Source organism: Puma concolor, chromosome C2, assembly GCF_028749965.1.
Source record: "Puma concolor isolate L17-30 chromosome C2, mPumCon1.1.hap2, whole genome shotgun sequence".
NCBI lineage: Eukaryota > Metazoa > Chordata > Mammalia > Carnivora > Felidae > Puma > Puma concolor.
The window spans coordinates 101,697,001-101,720,989 of record NC_141675.1 but is presented as its reverse complement, the minus strand read 5'-3'; the positions used below and the strand labels follow the sequence as shown (position 1 = coordinate 101,720,989).

The 23,989-nt window shown below is 41.6% G+C and overlaps 2 protein-coding genes across 10 annotated transcripts in view; both read left to right on the top strand.

Annotated features, from left to right (window-relative positions):
* The window catches only part of CD96 (CD96 molecule), a 96,666-nt gene extending 92,609 nt beyond the window's left edge, over positions 1-4,057 (top strand). For all 6 annotated transcript variants that reach the window (XM_086675489.1, XM_086675490.1, XM_086675493.1 and 3 more), the window contains 2 exons: positions 990-1,113; positions 3,039-4,057. In XM_086675489.1, coding sequence (XP_086531615.1) covers positions 990-1,113; positions 3,039-3,147 — 233 coding nt within the window. In that variant the 3' untranslated portion in view covers positions 3,148-4,057. The remainder of the gene's footprint in view (positions 1-989; positions 1,114-3,038) is intronic.
* An 18,992-nt stretch (positions 4,058-23,049) lies between these two features.
* The window catches only part of PLCXD2 (phosphatidylinositol specific phospholipase C X domain containing 2), a 50,957-nt gene continuing 50,017 nt past the window's right edge, over positions 23,050-23,989 (top strand). The window contains exons 1-2 of one of the 4 annotated variants that reach the window (XM_086675483.1): positions 23,050-23,315; positions 23,500-23,779. In XM_086675483.1, the coding sequence (XP_086531609.1) occupies positions 23,617-23,779 (163 nt within the window). In that variant the 5' untranslated portion in view covers positions 23,050-23,315; positions 23,500-23,616. Of the gene's footprint in view, positions 23,387-23,470; positions 23,780-23,989 lie in introns of those variants that run through there. The other 3 variants (XM_086675484.1, XM_086675485.1, XM_025914050.2) reach the window with 3 other exon arrangements.

Here is a 23,989-nt window from a genome sequence, read left to right as displayed (position 1 = left end):
CTGGCTTTTGCTTTACTCCTTTGGTCACTTCTCCCCTTTCTATTGCCTAAATGTAGAGAAGGAGGAAGAAGGAAAAAGAGGGACAGTGGTAGAAAGGATTAAAAACTTTCTATTCTGGATATCATGCCTCAAGTGACATCCAAATGAAAAGTCTTAGATGATGGACTCTTGAGCATACAATTCTATAGGTATTACCCAGGCCTTCTCGATTTGGGACTTTCAAGGCATTGGAATGTTACAGTTATAATGCCTTTTACTCTTTCTTCCTCCTCCTAATACACTCAATAAATTCCATAAAGCATTTAATGACTTCTTAAAGAATAGGAGAAGCCAAAGGTAGGGCATTATTTCACATATAAAATTCCCTTTACTGGAGTAAATTTGGGATACAAATCTACAGCTTCTCACTTTTACTTCTTCCTTCTTTCTTTTTTTTTTTTTTTAATTTTTTTTAATGTTTTATTTTATTTTTGAGACAGAGAGAGACAGAGCATGAGTAGGGGAGGGGCAGAGAGAGAGAGAGAGGGAGACACAGAATCCAAAGCAGGCTCTAGGCTCCGAGCTGTCAGCACAGAGCCCTACGCGGGGCTCGAACTCACAGACGGTGAGATCGTGACCTGGGCCAAAGTCGGAAGCTCAACCGACTGAGCCACCCAGGCGCCCCGCTTCTTCCTTCTTTCAAATAACATTTCATTGCCATCATGTGCCAGGAATTGTTCAGGGCCTCAGGAAAATGAAAGGGAAAAAAAAAAAAAAAGATGGATTCTGGAACATTCTAACATTCTAAGAAAAACATTCACATAAACAGTAACTTCAGAAACTCCAAAACAGAAGTGAGAACAAGGCATAGATATGATCCCAGAGCATGACTGTAGTCAGTGGTGGACCTTGCAGAAAACATGTTTCAGGTAGGGGAGAGAGTTCAATTAGTCATGCTTTCTAGTTGCCAAAGTTTGACATGAAAGTCCGTCTCTCTATGCCCTTTGCAGGTATCGTGGTTAATAAACCTAAAGACGGAATGTCCTGGCCAGTGATCGTAGCAGCCTTGCTCTCTTTCTGCATGGCATTGTTCGGTCTTGGAGTGAGAAAATGGTGTCAATACCAGAAAGAAATGTGAGTATCATACTGAATCTGCAGGAACAGAGATGGTTTCTCAGTACAAAACATTCACGCAGCACTTGAAGTATCACTCCTGTCCAGAGTTCCCCTCCTATGTAACTGAGGAAATGAGGCTTGGGGAAGCTCAGAGAAGCTTCCCAGTTTGCTGAGCACCACACACAGCTGGGAACTAGTTGCAGAACTTGTGACTTGGGGTCCCCCTCTGTTCAGTCCGTGACACTCGTCAGATGGGACAAGTCAGTGGGCATGAAATGAGAACTGAGCCTTGCCTCACCTCAAAAACTAAAACTGATTTTTCTTTTAATCTTCATTATTTTTTTCATTTTCATGCATCTCTGAACTGCCTGGGCCCAGCTGGGCCTAGATGCTCAAGTGTGAAATTGAGTGAGAAAGGTAATTTTAAGAAACTCCATCTGCTTTTCGGCAGAATGGGCTTTTACTGCCCTTTTCCCTTTTCCCCAAGGAGAAAAGAAAGTAAATGGTGGGTTGCCCCTCTTTTGTCTTATGGAAATATTTTCCAAAATTCTTTTCCCTTCACTCAGCAATCTGCAATGACATGTAAGATTAAGCCTCACTCTTCTGACTTGGCTATTTGGGATCCAGATTAGACCATGATTGGAGGAGACCCTCCAACATAGAGAGCATCTCTTCCACATCTCTTACGGCTACTATCTAAGATGCCAGTGCCCACTGTGCAGGACCTTCTACTGAAAGTATCCTTGAGCACTCTATAATCATGTGCAGGGAGTGTTTCGTGGTGAGAAAAATAAAACAAAATTAAAAAAAAAAAAAACACTAAACCAGTAGTCAGAAATTCTGGACTCTTAGCCAAGGACTACACTTTGGCTACCATATACCTTGAGGAGTTCTTAATTTCCCTGAAAAAACACAGATGCAGATTTCTTAGAATTTTTTCCACCTTTTGATATATATTGTCTATGTGAAAGCATCAGAAAGCCAGGTAATAGGCATTAGATATTTTTATTAAAGTGAGAAAACGGGAATCTGAGATTTTGAGTTGATTTTTTGATTATTCTGTATTCAGATGTTTGTGTTATATAGAGATGAGAGTCTCTCTTTCTCCCTCCCCCTCTCCCTCTAAATTTTTGGAGAGATTAAGGTGCTGTGGAGTTACTGAGAAGAGTTGGAGGTGTTTGAGTCAGAGACATAAATGTTCTCACAGTTGTATTTCTGTGTCCTGATGTCAAGAGAGCTGGAGCATTTGTGCTGCTCACATGGAGGCCTGATACACTTCAAAGAGATGAGTTGTGCTAACATGAAACATTATATAAAGATGCCTTTAAGAATGTTCACAGATTCAGATGTAAGGGCTTCTGGCATTAACCATCCAGTACCGACCAACTCAAGGATTCAGAAGAGCTTTTCTTCCCACCTCAAACCTATCCCCACAGTATACAGAGAATGTGTGGGTGAGGGCTGGGGGTAAGGTTGGCAAAGGTATTATTTGAACAGCTTCAGTCTTTGGTCCCAGAAGTTAAAAATTGTGTCTCCGGAGGAGTGTTTTAACCCACATAAGAGAAACACCTCTTCTATTAAGAGGCAGTTGCCATGGAGAGTGTAGGTTCTGGTTCAAAGCCTTAAATTGCTGGTCTGGTTCTCTTTAGCAAGTTGCTGAAGACCTCTGAGCCTCAGTATTATCTGTAGAATGGTGAGAACAATATCCAATCCCTAGATATGAATTAAATAATGTCATGATAAAAATGCTTTGCCAACTATAAGATACCATGTAGATATTAATTAGTGATACTAAAATAATGCAGATAACAAGCAGAAGGTTATGCAAGGAAACCTTCTGAGAGGACCGGTGGGCATGTCTCTTGCTCTGTTTCCTACTTCTCTACTTCCTTGAATCACCGCCTCACATTCTCAGCAATGAAAGAGCAATGTTTTGTTCCTAGCATGGAAAGACCCCCGCCTTTCAAGCCACCTCCACCCCCCATCAAGTACACTTGCATTCAAGAGTCCATTGGAAGTGATCTGCCTTGTCATGAGATGGAGACACTCTAGTCCCTTGAGATTTTGCCATAGAGAACTCGGCTAGAATCCTGCAAGAAGGTGGACATTGTGCTTTATTAATATAATTGCCCTCGAGCCAAGCCTGTACTGCAGCTGAAGTGGATGTCAGAAGTGAATGACCTGTTTTCCCAGCAACCCACCCTCTTTCATCTGCACATGCCTGAAATTGAGCTAGAGTTAGAGGTTATGTCACACCCATACCCAATGCAATCTGCAGAGATTTTCTTGTTTATGTAAGAAGTGCAAATCAGACTGCTGTTGTTAAAAAGTACTTGCAGTGTTTTTATTTTTCATTTTCGTTCTCTGACTGAGGTGACGACAATGGTTTCAAGCATATGTCCGTGCCAGAGCCTCTTCTTTTTGGATATCTGCCACCATGCTGAGCTATTTACCAAAAGTGTGATAATCTCTGAGGTTTGTTGCATTTCCTAAGAAAATTGCAAAAAGAAGAAAATGTGCAAGTTCTAGCAAGAGTTCCAAATAAGTGCAAGTTGTCTTTGTACTGAAAATATTTTGCCTGTGGAGGAAAACAGAATACCTTGCACAAGAACACCAGTCCCAACCCCACTTCCTCCCACCATGTTCCACCCAGCCTTCTGCCCCATGGGATGAGGAAGCATCCAAGGGAAAATTAGCTAATGACCAAGTAGCCTAGTAGACACGGGTAGCACTTCACTTGCCTCTAAAATGATCTGCACTAAGAATGGTCTCATCCTTAGCTTTATCTGTACGTGTGTGTGTGCGTCTATCAGACTATTACAAACTGTTGTGTGAGTAAACAGGTAGCCTAACCCCAAACCAAATCCTGTAATTCCTGTTCTCTTTTTCATCTGGGGACTCTCCCGTTCATCCAATCTATACATTTTGATCTGTCTTGAAATAAATACAGGTTCAAATCAGACTAGCATTGATGAATTAATCCTGCTTCTCCCGTGTTTTACAAAATAGTTCAAACAGAATGCAAAGGTGATGGAAAAGAAGCCTAGTTAGCCAAACTTGTTCTGTAGTCAGCAATAGTTCCTGAATGAATAAACTGCTGATGCCCTTTGTCCCTCTCAGCCACCCCTGAACCTCTGCCCTAGGAAGCAAGAACAGATGTTGCTGTCAGATATGATAGGGAAATGCTGCATGGATTTTAATCTCAAAAGGAACATTTAGTTCCTTTGTACTTTTCCCTGACCACGTGTGAGAATAACTCGGAGAGTGTGTTGATGCTTTTTGAACATCATGGCTGTCCTACTCTGGAACAATTCAGTCAGAATCCCTGTGGAATGAAGTCCTGGCATCAGGACTTCTGGGTGATTCAGGTGTTCAGCCGGAGTTGAGAACTACTGAACCAGCGGAAGTCCTTTCTCATTAATCAGAATCTTGGTGGGGCGCCTGGGTGGCTCAGTCGATTGGGCTTCTGACTTCGGCTCAGGTCATGATCTCGCAGTTTGTGAGTTCGAACCCTGCGTGAGGCTCTGTGATGACAGCTCAGAGCCTGGAGCCTGTTTCAGATTCTGTGTCTCCCTCTCTCTCTGCCCCTTCCCCACTCATGCTCTGTCTCTCTCAAAGATAAATAAACATTAAAAAATTAAAAACAAAATCAGAACCTTGGTTAAGTGCTTATTTCTTGTGGTGACCAGCGTCCAGTGTGTCCTGTGTGATCCTTGCCTCTTATATAGTCCCCTGTGATAGTGACCGCAACTGACTTCTGTAGCTGACCAGGGCTAGGGTAAGGCAAGCAAGACACCTAGGGTGTAAACTGTAAAGAGGTGTTCAAATCCGGGGCCACACTCTTCCACGGGCTTGTAAATGAGTACCAGTCCCAGGCCTAGTATAACCAATAAGAAGTCACCAGAGTGCGATTTCCAAGGCTAGGTCATAAAATACGTTGCGGTTTCTACCTTGATCTCTCTTTGCCCACTGTGTCTGGAAGAAGCCAGTTGTTGTGACATGAGGACACTCAGGCAGCCCTGTTGAGAGGGCCACCCGTCAAGGAACTGAGGCCTCCTGCTAACAGAAAGTATCAATTAGTGAGCCTTCCTGGAAGCACCTCCTCCAGCCCCCACGTAAGTCTTCAGTTAACTGCAACCTCAGTTGATCCTTTGACTGGGACCTCATGAGAGCCAGAACCACCCGGCTAACCTCTTCTGAATTCCTGACCCGCAGACACGGTGTGAGATAATAAATGCTGGTTCTTTAACATCACTGACTTTGGGTGTGATACGCTAGGCAGTAATAGATGACAAATACAGCCCAGTGAATGGGAAAATAAACTAATCTTTGCTGCCTTAATTGCCCTCAATTCCTCATTAATTCTCAAGAAATAAATAAGACTAACTTCATATATGTATGACTGTTGCGCCATATGTAGTCATTTTTATTTAATACAAATTAGTCATCGGTAATTTATGTTCAGGTAGTTGTGGCTTTATTTTACTGTCTCATTAAAAGGCATGAAAACAAGCAGAGGGGTTAGGGTGGAAGGATGTTTAGATTGTTTCAGTAAAGGGATGGACACTTTTACAGTACAACACAAATCCATGTCATTCTTCAGCCTGTCCTGTGACAGATGTCTCACAGTGTTTTTAGATCAGCTCCCCTTGGAAGTGCCCCTCTTTTGTCTTAGAAATAAGTTCTGGTCGGCATTTGCAAATTCATCTCCAGCGTGAATACAGTGAGTATCTGCTCACCCCCGAGAGGGACACGAATTCGGTGGGTCAGAGGAATTCTTGACAAATCTGCAAAATAAAGACACTCGAGATGCTTTCCAGGCAGGGCTGGGATCTTGATCTCCCTCATTTGACTAAAATGACATGACCATCTCACCTGCACCTTAAAATTGTGTGTAAGTTCATAGAACCTGTCTTCAGCCAGCAGCCCCTCCCTCCAGAGGTGGAATTACTTCTTTCCCACATAAGAAACAGCAACACTAGGGGCACCTGGGTGGCTCAGTCGGTTAAGCAGCCGACTTCGGCTCAGGTCATGACCTCGCGGTCTGTGGGTTCGAGCCCCGCGTCGGGCTCTGTGCTGACAGCGCAGAGCCTGGAGCCTGTTTCCGATTCTGTGTCTCCCTCTCTCTCTGACCTTCCCCCGTTCATGCTCTGTCTCTGTCTCAAAAATAAATAAATGTTTTTTTAAAAAAAAAAAGAAACAGCAACACTAGAGTCAAATCTCCAAGGTTTCTGCGTGTCTTCATCACTGCCTTCATTTTCACTGAGAAGAAGCCATGCATAAGCATTTTCACACCTATTTCCAAAGCACAGTGTGTTAGACACACTTGTTCAGAAATATCTGCTTCCTTACCCATAAACAGCCCTTGACTTTGGGCTTGACCATGTGATTTGTTTGGGACAGCAGAATATCATGAGTATAACTAACCCAAGACTTGAAAGGTGCTTGTATGATTGGACTCACTCTCTTGTTCTCAGCCATTACCATGAGAAGAACATTTTCAGTCTAGCCTGCTAGCTCCAAGCAGAAGAGAGACCCATACAGCGGAGCAGAACCACCCAAGCCAAGCCCAGTCTAGATCAAATACCCTCCAGTCTACCTCAAAGGTACATAAATATTGTATGCTCCTGAAATTGTATAACTGTTACACTGCATTATTATAGCAATGATTAACCTATAAGGTCCAGAGGTAGGTATATTTTGGTTCATGTGCAAATATGGTTCATATTTTGGCTCATATGCAAGTCCAGAGGTAGGCATATTTTGGCTTATATGCAAGTGCCTAGAGTGAGAGATAAAATGTGCATTCATCAAATAGTCTTTTGAAAAAAAAAATTCAACCTAAGTTTTGTTTTAACTGAAGAATATGTGGTTGGCTGGACCAAACAACTTCACATTATAGGTCTTTAAAATCATAAAACCTTTGGCTAGGGTGGGCATTAGAGGTCATATTACAAAAAAAAAGGAGTTAAGAAGCTCTGTGAAATTGATTTGCCCAGTATCACATAATTAGAAGTGATAGAGCCAAAATGATGGAAATCCAATGTCTGATTTTCCAGTCCACAGTGTGATCAATCTCCATTATATCAGAATATTTCATTGCTTTGGTGTCTCCTTTTACTATAGACAAGAGATGTTTTGTGTGCATTTAAGTAAATATTGATTTTTTTTTAATGCCCAAAATTGTTGACAGAAAACAAAGAAAAGTAGAAATCATTGACCCCTGAGGGTAGAATGGCCAAGAAAGTGTGGGAGGAAAAAAAAAAAAAACGACTAAGAAAAGAAAAAAGATTAATCAAGATCAGAAGCCAAAAAGTTTAGAGAATCTGACAAAGGCCAGAGGTAATGAAAAGAATGTTGTCTCAGAAGCTCTGAACAAGTGAAGAGGTTCTTGAGGACAGCCCTCTTGGCGTTCTGATTTAAGGGTGTTGGCTTTGCTTGAACTTGAAGATTGACTCCGCAGAAATACAGAAACTTTGTTCTCTGAGGGCTGACAGACACAGCCTGAGTTTTTGACAACAGCAAAGCTTGAGTGTGCAGCAGAGACAGCTGGAATGGTGAGTGAAAGTTACCACCATGGGAGAAAAAGACATTAACTGGCAGAAATGGGCTGATGTACCAAAGAGAAACGCAAGATGAGATGGTGAAAACAGGTCATTTTATCTCCCAGCTCCTACATAGGGACCATTTTCCTGGATTCTGTGATTACTAACAGAATGCCAGGAAAGCATGAGCAGAGAGCAGGAGACTAGGACCTTAGGCAAGATCAGGGCCAGAGCACACTTTTGAAATTACTCTTAAACTCGGTCTAGTGCTTCGGTGATGGGTCTGGACATTAGTCGGGTGCAAATTAACACAGGAATGAGAACACAGTAGAACAGAATACAATTTTTTCTCCTCCACCGGCAACTTTGTACTCTTCTAACCTCTGTTACGTTCTTCGCCTGGTCGGCTCACTCAGATTCCTCATGTTTGCCCAATGGCTCTGTGAGATTGTGATTATAGGGAGGCACACTGAGCAGAGTAACAAATCCAAGATCACAGCATAAAGAAGAGAACACCGATGGGGCTGCATCCAGCTACCCTTGGTAAATGCCAGGTGCATGTGCACTTTTGCCATGAACTCTGTCAGGACTCCCAATTTACTTTCTAAAGAAGTCCTAGCAACAAATAAAACTGATTACAGTAATAAAGCCATTCGGCTGTCACCAGAAAATACTCAAAAGTTCTGGGAAGGCAGAGCAGAGGGGATGGAACAACAGTTACATGAATCTTGATGAAAGATTTGGTGGTGAACCTGATAACCTGGGAACCACGCACAAGACGTAGCCTCTCTATGCTGCACTTTTTCTGGTCAAGACATAAGTATCTGCTCATGCTGAATGGGAAGAGGAAAAGAGATTTGAGAATCCCATCTGTACTGGGTGTTGTATGGAAACCAATTTGACAATAAATTTCATATTAAAAAAATTAAAAAAAAATAAAAAGTTACTGGAATAACAGAAAAAAGAAAAAAAAAAGATTCCCATCTGTGGTTGAACCATTTTTTGCACCACGAGGTTGGGATCAGCATAATTCTACCCTTATAGGTAATTGGGTCGCATTGGATTTTTGTTATACATCAACTGTTGCACTGATTCAGAGGGCATGCTTTGATGCCTCATAGATCTGAATCTGGCATAATTTTAATAGGAATTGATTTTAATTTCTGTGGCCAGTTAATAGAAAAGTATGACAACCACTGTTCCTGAGTACCTCTTTTAGATGGCCATTTAGGGTTTGTAGATTTCAAACTCAAGAAACTGATATAAAAAATATCTAAGAACCACACCCTCCCTGCCTTCAGTGAATATAGAATTTAATGGGAGAGACAGATATTTAAACAAATAAAAACATATGAAAAGAAGAGAGATGAATAGAGAAGAGGGTATCATATCAGGGACAGAGTATGAGAAATATTTTCAAAAAGCTTCAGAGAGGAGACTGTCAGTAGAGGCAAAGGCATGAGACATAGTTACAGGACTTGAAAACCTTACCTAAGGATTACGTATACAAAGAATATAAGAAGGATTAAATAATGAAAATCTCGTAACATAATTTACCATATAAATAGGGCTTAAGAAGAAAAATATACAATTACTCTTAAAAGGTGAAGATGCTTAAAAGGCCTTTGGCAAAATTCTGTGCCCATTCTTAAAACTCTTGAGAAATGGTATATTTCCTTAACCATATGTTTATACATAATATGTGTGCATATCTATATCTATATATATGTACATATATATGCTATTATAGTGCATAGATATTATTACTATATAGTTATATTTATACATATACTATGGTACATATACATATATATGTGTTATATAATATAGTCATAGTGCATATATACTGTAACTATTACTACCAATATAACTATAGAAATATGTATGTGCTGATACAATGAAAACAAAGATGGACACATTGGACTACTTAAAAATAAAGCAATTTGCATGAAAAAGACCAAAGTCAAGGCAAATGATAAACTAGGTGAAAATATTCACAACGTATATTATAGATAAGGGGTGATAAAGAATTTACAAATATTGAGGATAAATAAGTTTTAAAAACCTGTGGGAAAATGAGCCAGATATGAACCAATGATTCACAAAAAAGAGATAAAAATAACTTTAAAAATTGTTTTTATTTTTACATTTAATTTAAATCCAAGTTAGTTAACATACAGTGTAGTACTAGTTTCAGTAGAACCCAGTGATTCATAACATGCATGTATAACACCCAGTGCTTATCCCAACAAGTGCCCTCCTTAATGCCCATCACCAATTAACCCATCCCCCCACCCACCTCCCCTCCATCAGCCCTCCGTTTGTTCTCTGTATTTAAGAGTCTCTTATGGTTTGCTTCCCTCTCTGATTTTATCTTATTTTTCCTTCCCTTCCCCTATGTTCACCTGTTGTGTTTCTTAAATTCCACATATGAGGCAATCATATGATATTTCTCTTTCTCTGACTTATTTAGCTTAGCACAATACATTCTAGTTCCATCTACATTGTTGCAAATGGCAAGATTTGATTCTTTTGATCTCTGAGTAACTGAGTAGCCCTCCACGGTATGTATATACCACATCTTCTTTATCCATTCATCAGTCAATGGACATTTGGGCTCTTTCCATAATTTGGCTATTGTCGATATTTTGTAAAAATAACTTAAACCCTTGAAAAAATTCAGTCCTTGATATTAAAAGAAATGCAAATTAAAAATTCACGAAAACACCATTTCTTCCCCATTCATTTATGAAGAATTTCAAGTGTTTGACAGCATGCTCTCTTATCAAGGCTGTGGAGAAATGGTTACCCTCACATGTTGTTGAAGGGAATGCCAAATGGTACAACCACTATGGAGAGGAATTTGACAATATCTAGCAAAATTATATAGGAAGTTATCCTCTGACTTAGCAATTTCTCTTCAGGAATTTACCCTGAAGCTCTACTTCCAACAATATCAAATTTCATATGCACAAAGTTATTCTTGGTGGCATTATTTGTAACTGCCAAGAATTGAAAACTATCTAAATGTCCAAACATAGGAGATTGGTTGATTACACTATAGTAAATACACAAAATGGAGAACTGTACAGCTGTCAAAAGAAGGAAGAAGAAAATCTCCATTGACTGGTATAGAGTGATTTCCAGGAGATAGTATTAAGAAGAAAAAGCAATGTAAAAAGACTGTATAATATATTACCTGTCCATAAGAAAGAAAAATTATAAATGTATAATTTATATAATACGATGTCCAACCATCCTTCATTGGTGGTGTTAATTTTGATTGTATATGTGTGCATGTGTTGTGTTTTAAGTATATAAACATGGCTATCTTTCCCAGGTATGTCTTTTTTTTTTATATTTTTTTTAACGTTTCATTTATTTTTGAGACAGGGAGAGACAGAGCATGAACAGGGGAGGGTTAGAGAAAGGGAGACACAGAATCCGAAACAGGCTCCAGGCTCTGAGCTGTCAGCACAGAGCCTGACGCGGGGCTCGAACTCACGAACCACGAGATCATGATCTGAGCCGAAGTTGGCCGCTTAACCGACTGAGCCACCCAGGCACCCCACCAGGTATGTCTTTTGAAAGGACCAATGAGCAAGATATTCTAGTAGCAATGAGCACACCTGGCACTCAAATTCTGCTCAGTAACATAATTTCCTGCTGAAAGGAATCAGAACTTTTTTTTTTTTAATTCTTTAATGTTTATTTATTTTTGAGAGAGAGAGAGAGCGAGTGGGGGAGGAACAGAGAGAGAGGGAGACACAGAATCCGAAGCAAGCTCCAGGCTCCGAGCTGTCAACACAGAGTCCGACACGGGGCTCAAACTCAGGAACGAACCTCGAGATCATGACCTGAGCTGAAATCAGAAGCTTAACCGACTGAGCCACCCAGGCGCCCTAGGAATCAGAACTGTCAAAGCAGTGTCTGATTGAGGGAAAAGAAGATATAGTATGATATGGAGTATTTTGTTAAGTCAGAAAATAAGAACTTATTCCAAAAAACACTGGGGTATACCCAAGGGATGTAAGAGTTAGCTTGAAGGGTCTCCTATTGGCTAAATCTAGGATAATTTGAATACTGATACAATTAAGTATACTGATGAATTGGAAACCATTGAAAAAAAAAGCTGAAACTTATGAGTCCTTACCAGTAATAGATGATTGGTATATAGGCAAAGAGAAACAGAGAGAAAGAGAAAAGGCAGGGGTGGGGGGTGGGGGTGGAATCACAGTAAAGATGGGATCAGGCTAGATTCATCAACAACTGCTAAATCAAGGAGGAAGTTTTGATGACAATTACTGTATTTACATGGTCTCTAAGGATTTGCCAGAAGGATGCTTATTAGTTACAAGAGAGGGAAAAGAAACAGTAATTATGTAGTGGAGAAGTTAAATGACAACTTGACCAAGTGATCAAAATGAACATCACCAGTGAGGAGTAGATGAACATAGCACTCCTCCAGATGTGATACCTTAGGACACAATATCACCTATGTAGTATTAAAGCAGAGAACAAACAAACTGAATCCAATCACTGAGTAACATTAAATAAACACAAAACAAGAGATGTCTAAAAGATGAAGAAAGGCTCTAGAAAATATTCCAGATTAAAGGATGTAGAAGGACATGCTGATTCATTGCAATATCTAACCTCAGACTGGATCCTTTACTGGAGGGGAAGAAAAGCTACGGAGAAAATCTGACAATTCAGATCTGACATTTGTCAGATCAGCTGACAAAATCGGACTATGGGCAGAAGACTAGAGGAAGGTATTGACAACTCTGCTGTGGTTATGTAAGAGAATATTCTTATTCTCAGGAAATACATACTGAAGTATTTAGGGGTAGATGGCCATGTATGTATATATATGTATACATATATATATATATATATATATATATGTATATAACATGTATATATGTATGACTATGTATATAATGTACTCTCAAATTGATGTGTGTGCGTGCGTATATAATACACGCATATACATTCATGCATGCGCATATACGTACAGAGAGAAAAGCAGATGGTAAAGATATCAACAATAGAGGATTCTAAGTGAAAGGAATGCCTGGGGTTTTTTTTTTTCTGTTTTTATTTTTGTAGTCTTTTTTAATGTTTGAAATTATTTCCAAATAGAAAACTTTTTTAAAGTGCTTAAGTAAGACCTAATAAATAATGCTTAACTTTACTCAAAACCAGCCTGTCTTATCAGACTTTGCAGCCCTTAGATGATATGATAAGACACAAAGATCTTTTAGGTCGAGGAACTTTTGCTTGACTATTCTCTGGGAGTTATTTCATCTGAAATTTCAGGAGAAAATAAATGAGGATTGATCATGCAAGTTGGCTGTTTTTATTTCATTTCTGGGTCTTATTCTGCCTTAGGTACTGGCTGGGATCCACCAAAACTTCAATCAATTTTTCTTTCTTAAGGAAATGAATAGAGCCCTTTGATTTTCCCAGAACTCCAGGGCAAGCTTTTCCTCTTACCATTACACCATTTCATATCAAAGGAGACTAAGCCGTGTCCCTCCAGACTTCACCCGAGAGAGAGGCTTCAGTTCTTCCTAAAACCCTCCAGGGGAGCAGTTTTTGTTGTCACCCTGGTAGAAACTATGGAAACAGATCCCTCACTCAGGGCAGTGGCAGATGTAGGCTTCCCCAAGCAGAAGCTAGGAATAGAAGGCCCCTCAATCCCTTCCCTTCTCTTCCTAGATTACTTTGTCCATCACCCCCAAATTTTCGATAAACAGCTTGACTGATACATATCTGTTCAATAAACACTTCATTTGAAGATACTCTCTGTTTTACTGAGACCAAACTTTTTAGTTTGCTGTTTTTACCGTATTTAGTGCAATGTTTAAATGAAAGTTTTCAAGGGGCGCCAGGTGGCTCAGTCGGCTAAGCGTCGGACTCCTGGTTTCAGCTCAGGTCATGATCTCACAGTTCATGAGTTTGAGCCCCGTATCGGGCTTCATGCTGGCAGTGCAGGACCTGCTTGGGATTCCCTCTCTCTCTGCCTCTCTCTGTCTCTCTTGCTCCCCTACTTGTTCTCTCTGTCTCTCTCTATAAATAAATAAATAAATAAATAAATAAATAAATAAACTTTAAAATTTTTTTAATAAATAAATGAAAATTTTTAGGTAAGGAAATGCCAGCCATGAACTCCTCTCGAATGTCCTTAAGAGTGTTGAGTCGTTTTGTACAACTCAGCACCCTCAGAGTGAGGGCGAGGCCTGGGACAGGTTAGCACTCAAGTACTGTCTGAATGAATGACAGGGGACACCGAATGGGTGACTAGGAGAGAGAAAAATGCCTTGTGGAACAGAGAATTTAGCTGAAACAGGACTCAACATGGTGAGCTGAGATTTTTTTTTTTTACACTTACTCTGTGTCACAGATGAATACATCCACTTGACATCTATGTTGTTCAGAATTTTCTTGGGGCACGTCAGCCAGACCAGGGCCTCAATCTGGGTGTTTGGCAGTGATACCTTAGATTGAACGGGCCTCTGGGTCAAAGTTTCGCTCAGTTTGATAGAATCAGTCATGTATCCACATGTGCGGAGGAAAGGCCAGATCCTGGGAACCAGTGAAGACTAAAATAAGTAAACATGAACACCATGAGGGGTGATGGGAAATGGGGAGATGTTGGTCAAACGTTACAAACTTCCTGTCTGTAATAAGTTCTAGGGACCTAACAAACAGCATGGTGACCACAGGTGACAATACTGTATTTTATACCTACGAGTTGCTGAAAGAATAGATTTTAAATGTTCTCACATTAGCAACACCAAAAATGCAACTAAGCAAGGTGAAAGGTATGTTAACTAACCTTATTAGGGTAAACATTACCCAGTACACACGTAACAAATCATTACATCATACACCTTAACCGTACACATTGGTATGTGTCAATTATGTTTCAATAAAGCTGGGAAAATAAAAAAGAACACCAGTTAGCCAGGTGAGGAACCATGGTCTGAAACTTTGAGAGCAAGAACAGGTCTCAGTGGGTCAAAGGATAGCCATGGAATTTCTACAGGTGAGAGTCTTCCCTAATCAACTCAAGAGCAGAGAGTTCAGCCGTAGAAAGGAGATCTTTGATCCTCTCCTCTCTTTAAGGAGGCTGTTATGTCTCTGATGGCAAGAAAAATTTGGCCCATATCCTGGGTTTTCAATCTGCTGTTGCCCCACGTTGCCTAAGGTTTAGAAAATGGACACTGTTTCAAGCTTTGGCCTCAAATCCACCCATAGTCTTGTACTTTGCTGAACCAGGTTGGAGAATGAACCAAGAGAACTTTACTGTGTATATCTGGATTCTTGGTGACTTTCTCTCAGACCTGAAATTTTCATATGAGGGGACATGAATGCTCATCAATATGAATATGTGCCAGGAAGGGCTCCAAGCCACAGGATAAACTTAGCACATATAGAACATCATACATGTATAGATATAATATACATGTATAGATATAACAAAATTTGAATGGATTCATAAAAAACAAAATATGCAACTTGAAAGAAATGTCATGAACAGTGCTTGCCAAATGGGGCTCTGGGCAGTGTGCACATCCTCTTCTTCATGCTTGGTGGAAAGGTTGAGAAGTTCTGCCCTAGGACTGCACACGCACCAGTCCTGTCACTGTGAAGCTGTTGGAAGCCCAAAAAGGCGACCCCCATCCAGGTCATTCATACCCCTCATTCTGAGAACTTTTAGAAAGTGTTTTCTGAGGCTGGCTTCCTGAGGTCTGAGCATCTCATCCTGGGTACCAAATGTGAGGAGGGGCTAGAGAACATTTTGAGCTGTCTCACAGGTAAGAGTGTGTGACTGATATAAAATCTCTATTAGAAAACTCCCAAGGGGAGCCTAGGTGACTCAGTCCATTAAGTGTCTGAGTTCGGCTCAGGTCATGATCTCGCAGTTCATGGGTGTGAGCCCCGCACTGGGCCCTGTGTGGACAGTGAGGAGCCTGTTTGGGATTCTTTCTCTCCCTCTCCTTCTGCCCCAGTCCTGCTCTCTCTCTCTCTCTCTCTCAAAATAATAATAATAATAATAATAATAATAATAATAATAAAAAGGAACTCCCAAAAGCACATCTCAAGATTTGGGGGATAGCAGCATGGTTTTAGGATATCAGGTACATATTTACATATAAAATGTTCCACTAGACCCACTTCTAGCAAAGAAGTCAAAGTGAGGAAAGGTAATAGAGAAGAGAGAAAGGAAAAGCTTAACTCTGAAAAGGTAAAAAAGTGCAGCTGGAATGGGTGGAGGAACAAAATATGGTTCAAGAGACCAAAAAAACTCATCTAGTCTAATCTATTAAATGCTTCAACCTCTTCTAACACATTACTATCCTCTTGTTGCCAAACTTGGCTTGGATGTTTCCAATTGCAGGGACTCATAACTTCCCTTATTTCATTCTGTTGCCTAACGCTGACTGCTAGAACATTCATTTTTATACTTGGCTGAACAGAAAGATGTGTGGGATAAACTTTACTTTCTTTTTTACTGATGCTACTAAAAGGAAGCAGAAGCTGTGGGGACCAATAGATTGTTAAGACAAACTACAGCTTCTGCCATGAAGCAAGATGTGTGCCTGGGTTGGGGAGTTACCTGTAGAAAATTAAGCAAATCAGAATCCTTTGATACCAAATCGTCAAACAGCCAAGAAACATACTAAAGTCTTGACTATAACCTATTCAGAGAGCGTGGATAAGGGAAAAATACTAAAGACTCATTATTTTTATTTGTACTAAAATTTATATACCATGTTTTTTTTTTTAAAAATTGTTAGTCAAAGTAGATTTCTCAAACTTGTAATTTTGTTTTCTTTTAATGTTTTGTATTTATTTTGAGAGGCAGGAGTGGTGGGGGGGGGGAGGGGAGAGAGAGAGAGAGAGAGAGAGAGAGAGAGAATCTCAAGCAGGCTCTGCTCTGTCAGCACAGAGCTCGACATGGGTCTCAGTCTCACAACAAGAGAGATCATGACCTGAGCCAAAATCAACAGTCAAACACTTAATCCACTGAGCCACCTGGGCACCCCTCAAACTTGTAATTTTAATATTAAAGTTGGGAGAGAATGATAATATCTGCTCTTAATTGCTCTGATATTTACTCCACAGATAATGTGTCATCATGTAATTTCCAACTAATGTCTGCAACCCCAAATACAGAGTCAGGTCATTAGAAAGAACGCATTCCTCTTTAAGATCAAATTTGCTAAGTGAATAACAAAGGTACAAAAACCATTCTAACTGTGACTGAAGGTCAAGTGTTTACTAGTTTACAGTAGTACACACAAGCTCTCCTAATAGTTGATGTCATTCACAATGCCAGGAACCTTGAGGTGGGATAAATAAGGACAGCAGTTGGTGTTCCTGGCCACTTAAGCCAAGATCAAGCATTTCTGCCAAAACATGCTTCTCTAATTGCATACATTTACACACAACATGGATAAGAATTGGTTACTTTTCCATTCGTCCTAGTCTAACTTTTTTTTTTAAATGTTTATTTATTTTTGAGACAGAGAGAGACAGAGCATGAGCAGGGGAGGGCCAGAGAGAGAGGGAGACACAGAATCTGAAGCAGCTCCAGGCTCTGAGTTGTCAGCACAGAGCCTGATGCGGGGCTCGAATTCACAGACCGAGAGATCATGACCTGAGCCGAAGTCGGACGCTCAACCAACTGAGCCACCCAGGCACCCCATCCTAGTCTAACTTTTTTGACAGAGAAATTGACATCTCAAAGTCTTGATATAAATAAAGCATTTGGGACATTAAAGTCCTTCTGGGAGCTTTTTAAAGGGCAGGAAAAAAGGGGCCACCCCCAGGGGATTTAAGTCAGTAGCGTTAGAGGGGGTGTAACGTAGGAATCCGTATTTTTGCATAAGTTCCCCTTGGTCTTACTGGTGGTGCTGGTAATGGGCATCAGTTTTAGGGTAATTGAAACTGAAAGGAAATTTACCGTGTGCATGAAGTGTGCCTTTAGTACCAGAAGGTGGCTCCATAACATATTAAATCAGGCATTTTGCCACTAGTTAACTAGGTTTTGAGGCCTTTATTTTCTCTCAATTACCTTTTTGGGAGGTAAGGAAGGGCTGAAAAAGGCAAGCAGAAAAAGATGCAGGAATGTGGTGTGTGGAAGGAATAAATGGATATTAAATGAATTTTAAAATCATCACTGGTTATTAGCTCCTCTCAAATGTATTATAGCAAGTGTTGTTGCTAGAGGAAATTTTCCTTGAAGTATACTAAAAAACAAAAACAAAAAACAAAAAACCCAAAACTGGATGTCCACTGAATATAAAAGACACAGAGGCTCTCAGGATCTTCCTGAACACTAAGCTTTCAAACCTGGGACAAACAATCTTATGGCCGGCTACTACCACTATTCACTCTCATTGACAGAATCCCAGTCGTGGGCCATAAATTCCTGGTGGACGGGACGTGATACCACACACCAACACTTCCTGTTTCAGCTTCTGCTGCCCTCTTTCCCAGTTCCTCAAAGACACTCAGCTGGGTATCAGCAGGGCATGGGTCCCAATGACATGGTGTCTGGCTCCAGTCTAATCAACAAAATAACCGGACCCCCAGCTTCCGATTGCACCCGTGATGTCAGAAAAGTCTGTGATGCACCCTATGTGTTCATAAGGCGATGTTCTTGGTTCCCGCCCTTTCCTTGCAGGCTCCTGAATGTCTCAAGTTGCAACAATGATGTCACTCTTCCTGGAGGTAATTGCTGCTGCTGTTCATCATGTCCTCAGCACCACCCATGTTGGTGACATTTCTTCATCCTACTCTGATCCTTGTTGCACAGTGTTTCGGCTTGAATTGGGGAAAGAAGGTCTGGAATGACTAGGGATAAGCTCTGCTGATGTGAGACACAAAACAAAGCAGCCTACATCCCATATATCAGTTACCTGCCTCCTCATGTCAGTCCTTCAGCCTCCCCACACCCTCCTTGCAGGACAAAAAAAAAAAAAAATGTAAAGGAGACACCACAGTGGAACTCAAAACATCCTGTAACCTCACTCACCTCTTGGCAATGCCACTAGACCAAAAGCATTCCTAGATTGTGATTCTCTTTGAGGTCTGTTCCTTTCCCGTCTAGCACACAGACTGGGAGGTAAGATTGGGTCTTGGATTTGGAGGCCAGAGACAGCCCCAGCCGCACTGTCATTAAGTCAACATATTCCCCCTGTGATTTTTAGGGTGCCTTCAATCACATAAAATCCAGGCTGTCTTGCCCTGCCAATCAGCCATGGCCAAATGGCAAGCCTTTTGGGTGTTTGCTCTGGGACCCTCACTGTTCATTTATGACATGATTCCAAAGAACACGAACCCTGTTAGACACTTTCAAAATAGAATGTAGCCTCCAAAAGAGGGCAAAGCCTGCAGTCACCTCTTCAGGAATTCAGTGGGGTCCTTGATCAAGTAATAGACAAAATGTCCAGAAAAGAAAACGAAGTTTGTAGATATAGAAACAGATTTGGTAGTAGGTAACAAAAGTGGATGAACAATTTAATGAGACTTGCAAGTGATAAAAAATTCTTTCAGAGCTAGTCAGCCTGTCCACTTGGGCTCTAGAATTCTACATCTTTGGAGATGGGAAGTGGGGATGAGAGGTAAGCACCATCATTAAGAAAGTCTATGCATTTCCTCTCTGTGTGCCAGAGTTTCTGCATGCTTTCCCACTTTTTTCTTGCTTAGATGACTGATTCCAATGATTTACTTGAAAGACTGTGTTTCTCCATCTGTTCTTCATTATACTGACTTATCTTCCTAAAGTACAATGTGAGTCATTTTACTCCCCTTCTCAAAAATCTGCAATGGCCTCTTTTGTCTATGGGGCGGGGGCCGGGAAAGGTTCACACTCTTTAATATACTTTGGTCGTAAACAATCTTTACCAGATTTAAAACACTAATAGGTAACATAGAATGGGAAGCCACTGGCATAGTGATCGAGAGACTTGGTGTCACAACTCTGCCACTAACTAGCTATGAGATTGTAGGCAGAATTACTTACTTTCTAAGCTTTAGTTGTCCTTAGTAAAATGGGGATAGTGATAGTTAACTCACTGGGCTCTTGTGAAAGTTCAGTGAGAATGAATGAGTCCTATTTCCCACTTGTTCCATGTACTACCACTGTAGGGGATTTTCCATTTTTCTTTCCCTGCCATTCACTGTCATAGCTTTGCTGCTCATGGTTTCTCATCAGCACATCCCTTTCTCTCCAAAACCCTCCACCCATTTTCCACTTGCAGAAACTTTTTTCAGAATTCCAGTCTGGATTTGAATGCCTCCTCTGATCATGCATCCCTTGGCCCTCCCTACCCCCAGTCATCAAATTGTATTTGTCATCCTCTACGCATCTCTATCACCCCTTCACGCCATATCGCAATGCGTAATTCACATATTTCACTCCCTTTTCTCCTGAATTCTGTATTAGCTGACATTCCTCAGATGCCAAATTTCACTTAACTTTTCCTCCATTCCTAGCACCTAGCAGAAATATTTGTACATGATAAGCACTCCATTCCATGAAAATTATCCCAGTCCTTCCATTAGTTTGGTCCTCCATTCCCTTAGTAACTTTTATAATATATTGACTAAATCCCAAACATTACTTTTATTTTAAAATTATTTTCCCAGAGCCCAAATTTCCATCGACTGATGAATGGATAAAGAACAGGTGGTGTATTTCTATAATGGAATACTACTCGACGATGAAAAAGAATGAAATCTTGCCATTTGCAACAACGTGGATGGAACTAGAGGGTGCTATGCTAAGCAAGAGAAGTCAGTCAGAGAGAAACAAATATTATATGATTTCACTCATATGTGGGATTTGAGAAACCAGATGAACATTGGGGAAAGGAAGGAAAAATAAGATAAAAAATAGAGGGAGGCAAACCATAGGAGACTCCTAAATACAGAGAACCAAGTGAGGGTTGCTGGAGGGGAGGTGGGTAGTGGGATGGGCTAAATGGGTGATGGGCATTAAGGAGGGCACTGTTTGGGATGAGCACTGGGTGTTATATGTAAGCGATGAGTCACTGAGTTCTACTCCTGAAGCCAAGACTACACTGTGTGTTATCTAATTTGAATGTAAATTTAAAAATATATATATTTTCCCCTAAATATCTCTGGCATAGTATAAAAAATCCCACTGATAATTTGGTTTCCATTACATTATATGAAAGAAAAATCATTATCGTACCCTAACAGATTCTCAGCTGAGATTCTTCACGCAAGGTTTTTAAATTACAAAAGCGATGTAAAAATATTATAAAACCTTGGAAAAGAAAGAACAGAAGCGATACACGTTCCCACCTATCAAACATGAGCCTGTGTTCTAAGGCTTCTGCTACCTACGAGTGTGGTCTGAACCAGCACAGCCACACACTTAGGAATGCAGAATCTGTGCCCATCTCAGAACAGTGCAATCAGAATATGATAGATTTACACCTTAATGTGTGAAAATCACCCCTCCAAGACACTGCAGAGAACCCCCAAGCTTCTGCCTCCTTCTAACAAACAGCACCCGCTGGACACCAAGTACAAATACCATGATTTCATCTGCAAGATCTCTCCCAGGACTGACTCGAGAACATATGAAAAACATACGAAGAGAGTGTTGCCTTCTTTGGAGCTGTTTTCTTGTCCAAATCAAGTAGTTGTGATCAAAAAAGCTGCCAATTTCATAGAGGTGCAAACCTTCTCGTCTTCAGTGACTCCACTTCTCTGGTGTTTGAATTTTCACAGTGCTGTCTCTAAGTCTAAAGTTTCACGCTTTTTTAATGTGCTCACTCCTTCCTCGAAGAGCTCAAAACTCAAGGGGAAGAAAAGACATTGAAATGGACATTCCACAATAGAGCTTAAAGCACACATTTTGCTTGCCTTGGCCAGGTTCATCAAGTTTTGTGTTTAGAAATTCTTTTTAAAAGGTTTGAAGCTCAAGGAAAGCCCAGAAAGGTGACATTTCAAAAGTAAATGTTGTGCTCGTCCTTTACAGAGTGATTTTTCTCTGAGGAAAAAAAGAAAATTGTGGACTCAAACAGACAACATATTCTCAATATCCTGTGGTGTACTTGAAAAAAGAGCGCTATATTGAAGTGCCCTTTAAATATCAGAAGATACATGATAAATAGTGTACACTTTCTTTTTATTAAACAAGGGATACTCCTCTAAGGGGGAAAAAAAAAACTTTCTGTAATACCATGCAGCTCAGAGCGCTGAAAAAAACAGGCTTAAATGAATGTTAAAAATAGCCTAGAAGAGGAACTTTTAGTAAGATGTCAAAAGGGAGTCATAGGCAGCAAGAGTTCTGTGTACTGAAATGCGGCTGGGGCGCAGGCATTGCTGCTGTGGGGTTGGGGGGTGGGTGGTCATTCGGTGATTAAATGTCAGCCTCCAGTTTTCCCTCAGCAAAGCTTGCTGTTTGCTTTTCATATAAGCCCCTCCTGAGTCAGCCAGGAGCTGCCTGACCTGAAGCCTTCCAGGGCCTCACTATCAAGTTCCAGGTTGTTTTTCTTAATTTGCCAGTTTGCCAAGATGTTTTTGTGATTATCAATGTGCAATGTTCTCAAGTCATTAGAGACCCTATAGTTTACCACCATGAAAAAGTACCATTTGAAGGAATAGGGAATATTGCAGAAAGCATGGAAATGGGTTTGTGTGCCTACAAAGCCTCTGGGCTTGAGGATTTCATTCCAAAATAGGATTTCCAACTAGTGCCGACATAGGAACTGCTCCCTGAATGCCCCAGCAACCCTCCCTGCCTTATGTGGGTAGTGTGAAGAGCAAATGGAAGAAAGAATTTGCAAGAAGGTTTCAAATAACAAAATAATACAAATGTAAGTTATCACGATCCCCTCCTCCGTAAAATGGGGAAAAGGGGCAAGTGAATCTTCATTATGTAACGGTTGAAACAAACCATCCTTGACGTTGTCATCCAAGTATGAGATATTGCACGTTTCTCAGCCTCTTTACTTCCCGTATGTCTGCTGCCTCTGTGGTTTATGCAAAGTGTAATACGTGCTATGTAATTGTCAGCGTGTGTGTGTCTAGGGGAAAGAAGGAAGGAAAGAGACATTTGTGGTCGTGTTCAACATCTGAGTGCTGGCTGCGTGGAAGGCCGGAGGTAAGACCTGTCTGAGGTCTGACCAGCCCAGGCCAGCAAGTTTCCCTGCCTGCAGTCCCCGCAGCGGCGCCTGCCTAGCTTCACTGAGGCAGGAGTAGCGGAGGGAGGGGACCCGGCCGCGGAAGGGTGGGAGCGCTCGGAGGGGCAGCCCGGGAGGGCGCCAGCCAATCGGAGCGCGCTCCGCCAGCGGCCAATCACGGGCCGCGTAGCCCGGCAAATCTGCCCGGCAGTGCGGGGCGGGGCTGCAGGGAGTCCGGGTGCCGCCGGTTACACTTCTGAGCGCCTTCGGGAAGCCACAGGGCAGGGGGAGTGTGTGCTGAGAAGACGGGGGAGGAGTAGTAGGCAGGCCCAGCTTCGGTGCCAGCCCAGTGACACACTAGCGGGGTAAATCTGGCTCGTGATGTTGCGGCCGGGCGCTCACGTGTGTGTAGACCCACCGGCTTCTCTGTGTGCCGTGTGGGCACCTGTCGTGTGAGTGGCTCCGGGCGTGGCTGCTCGTCGGACGTTCAGTTTCTGTAAGATTTATCTCTAGGGGCCTACCTAACCCCGGCTCCAGAGGGGAACGTAAGAAGTTTAACGGAGCCAGGTCTGAGCAGATTAAGGGAGTGGAACAGTGGCTGGGCCAGAGAGGGTGGGGACTGCGGGTGCTGGGGGGTGGGTGTAGGGGGTAGGGAACCATCTATTTGCCCCGTCTCCCAGGCAGAAGGCCCTTTGGCAAGACTGGCGTGACAAAGGTGGCCCTGGAATGTCTAAAGTCTGGACCATGATGATCACGGAGTGAGTGGCACCGGGCAGTTTGTTGACTGACAAAGAGGGATGCTAGCAGTTAGGAAGGTAAGGAGGAAACTCAGGATGGGGACCATCTGCTCCCCCAACCCCACCGGGACAAAGACATCATCGGAGGTCTGCAATGCCGACTGGATGGCCTCGCTCCCCCCTCACCTCCACAACGTCCCCCTTTCCAATCTGGCAATCCCAGGTACTCTTCTATTCCTACTTGTTCCCACTGTGTTTGCTTCTGCCATTTTAGTGTCATTAATGGATTGGGTTGCTTTTCTGTTGCGCTGAGAAAATAATTGTCAGTGACCTTACCAAACCTCTTTTTATTTCCAACCAAAAACTTAACACTGAAGCAGCTGCCATAAACAGATTTAAGTACACTGCATCATTGGCAAAAGAGACTCAGAAG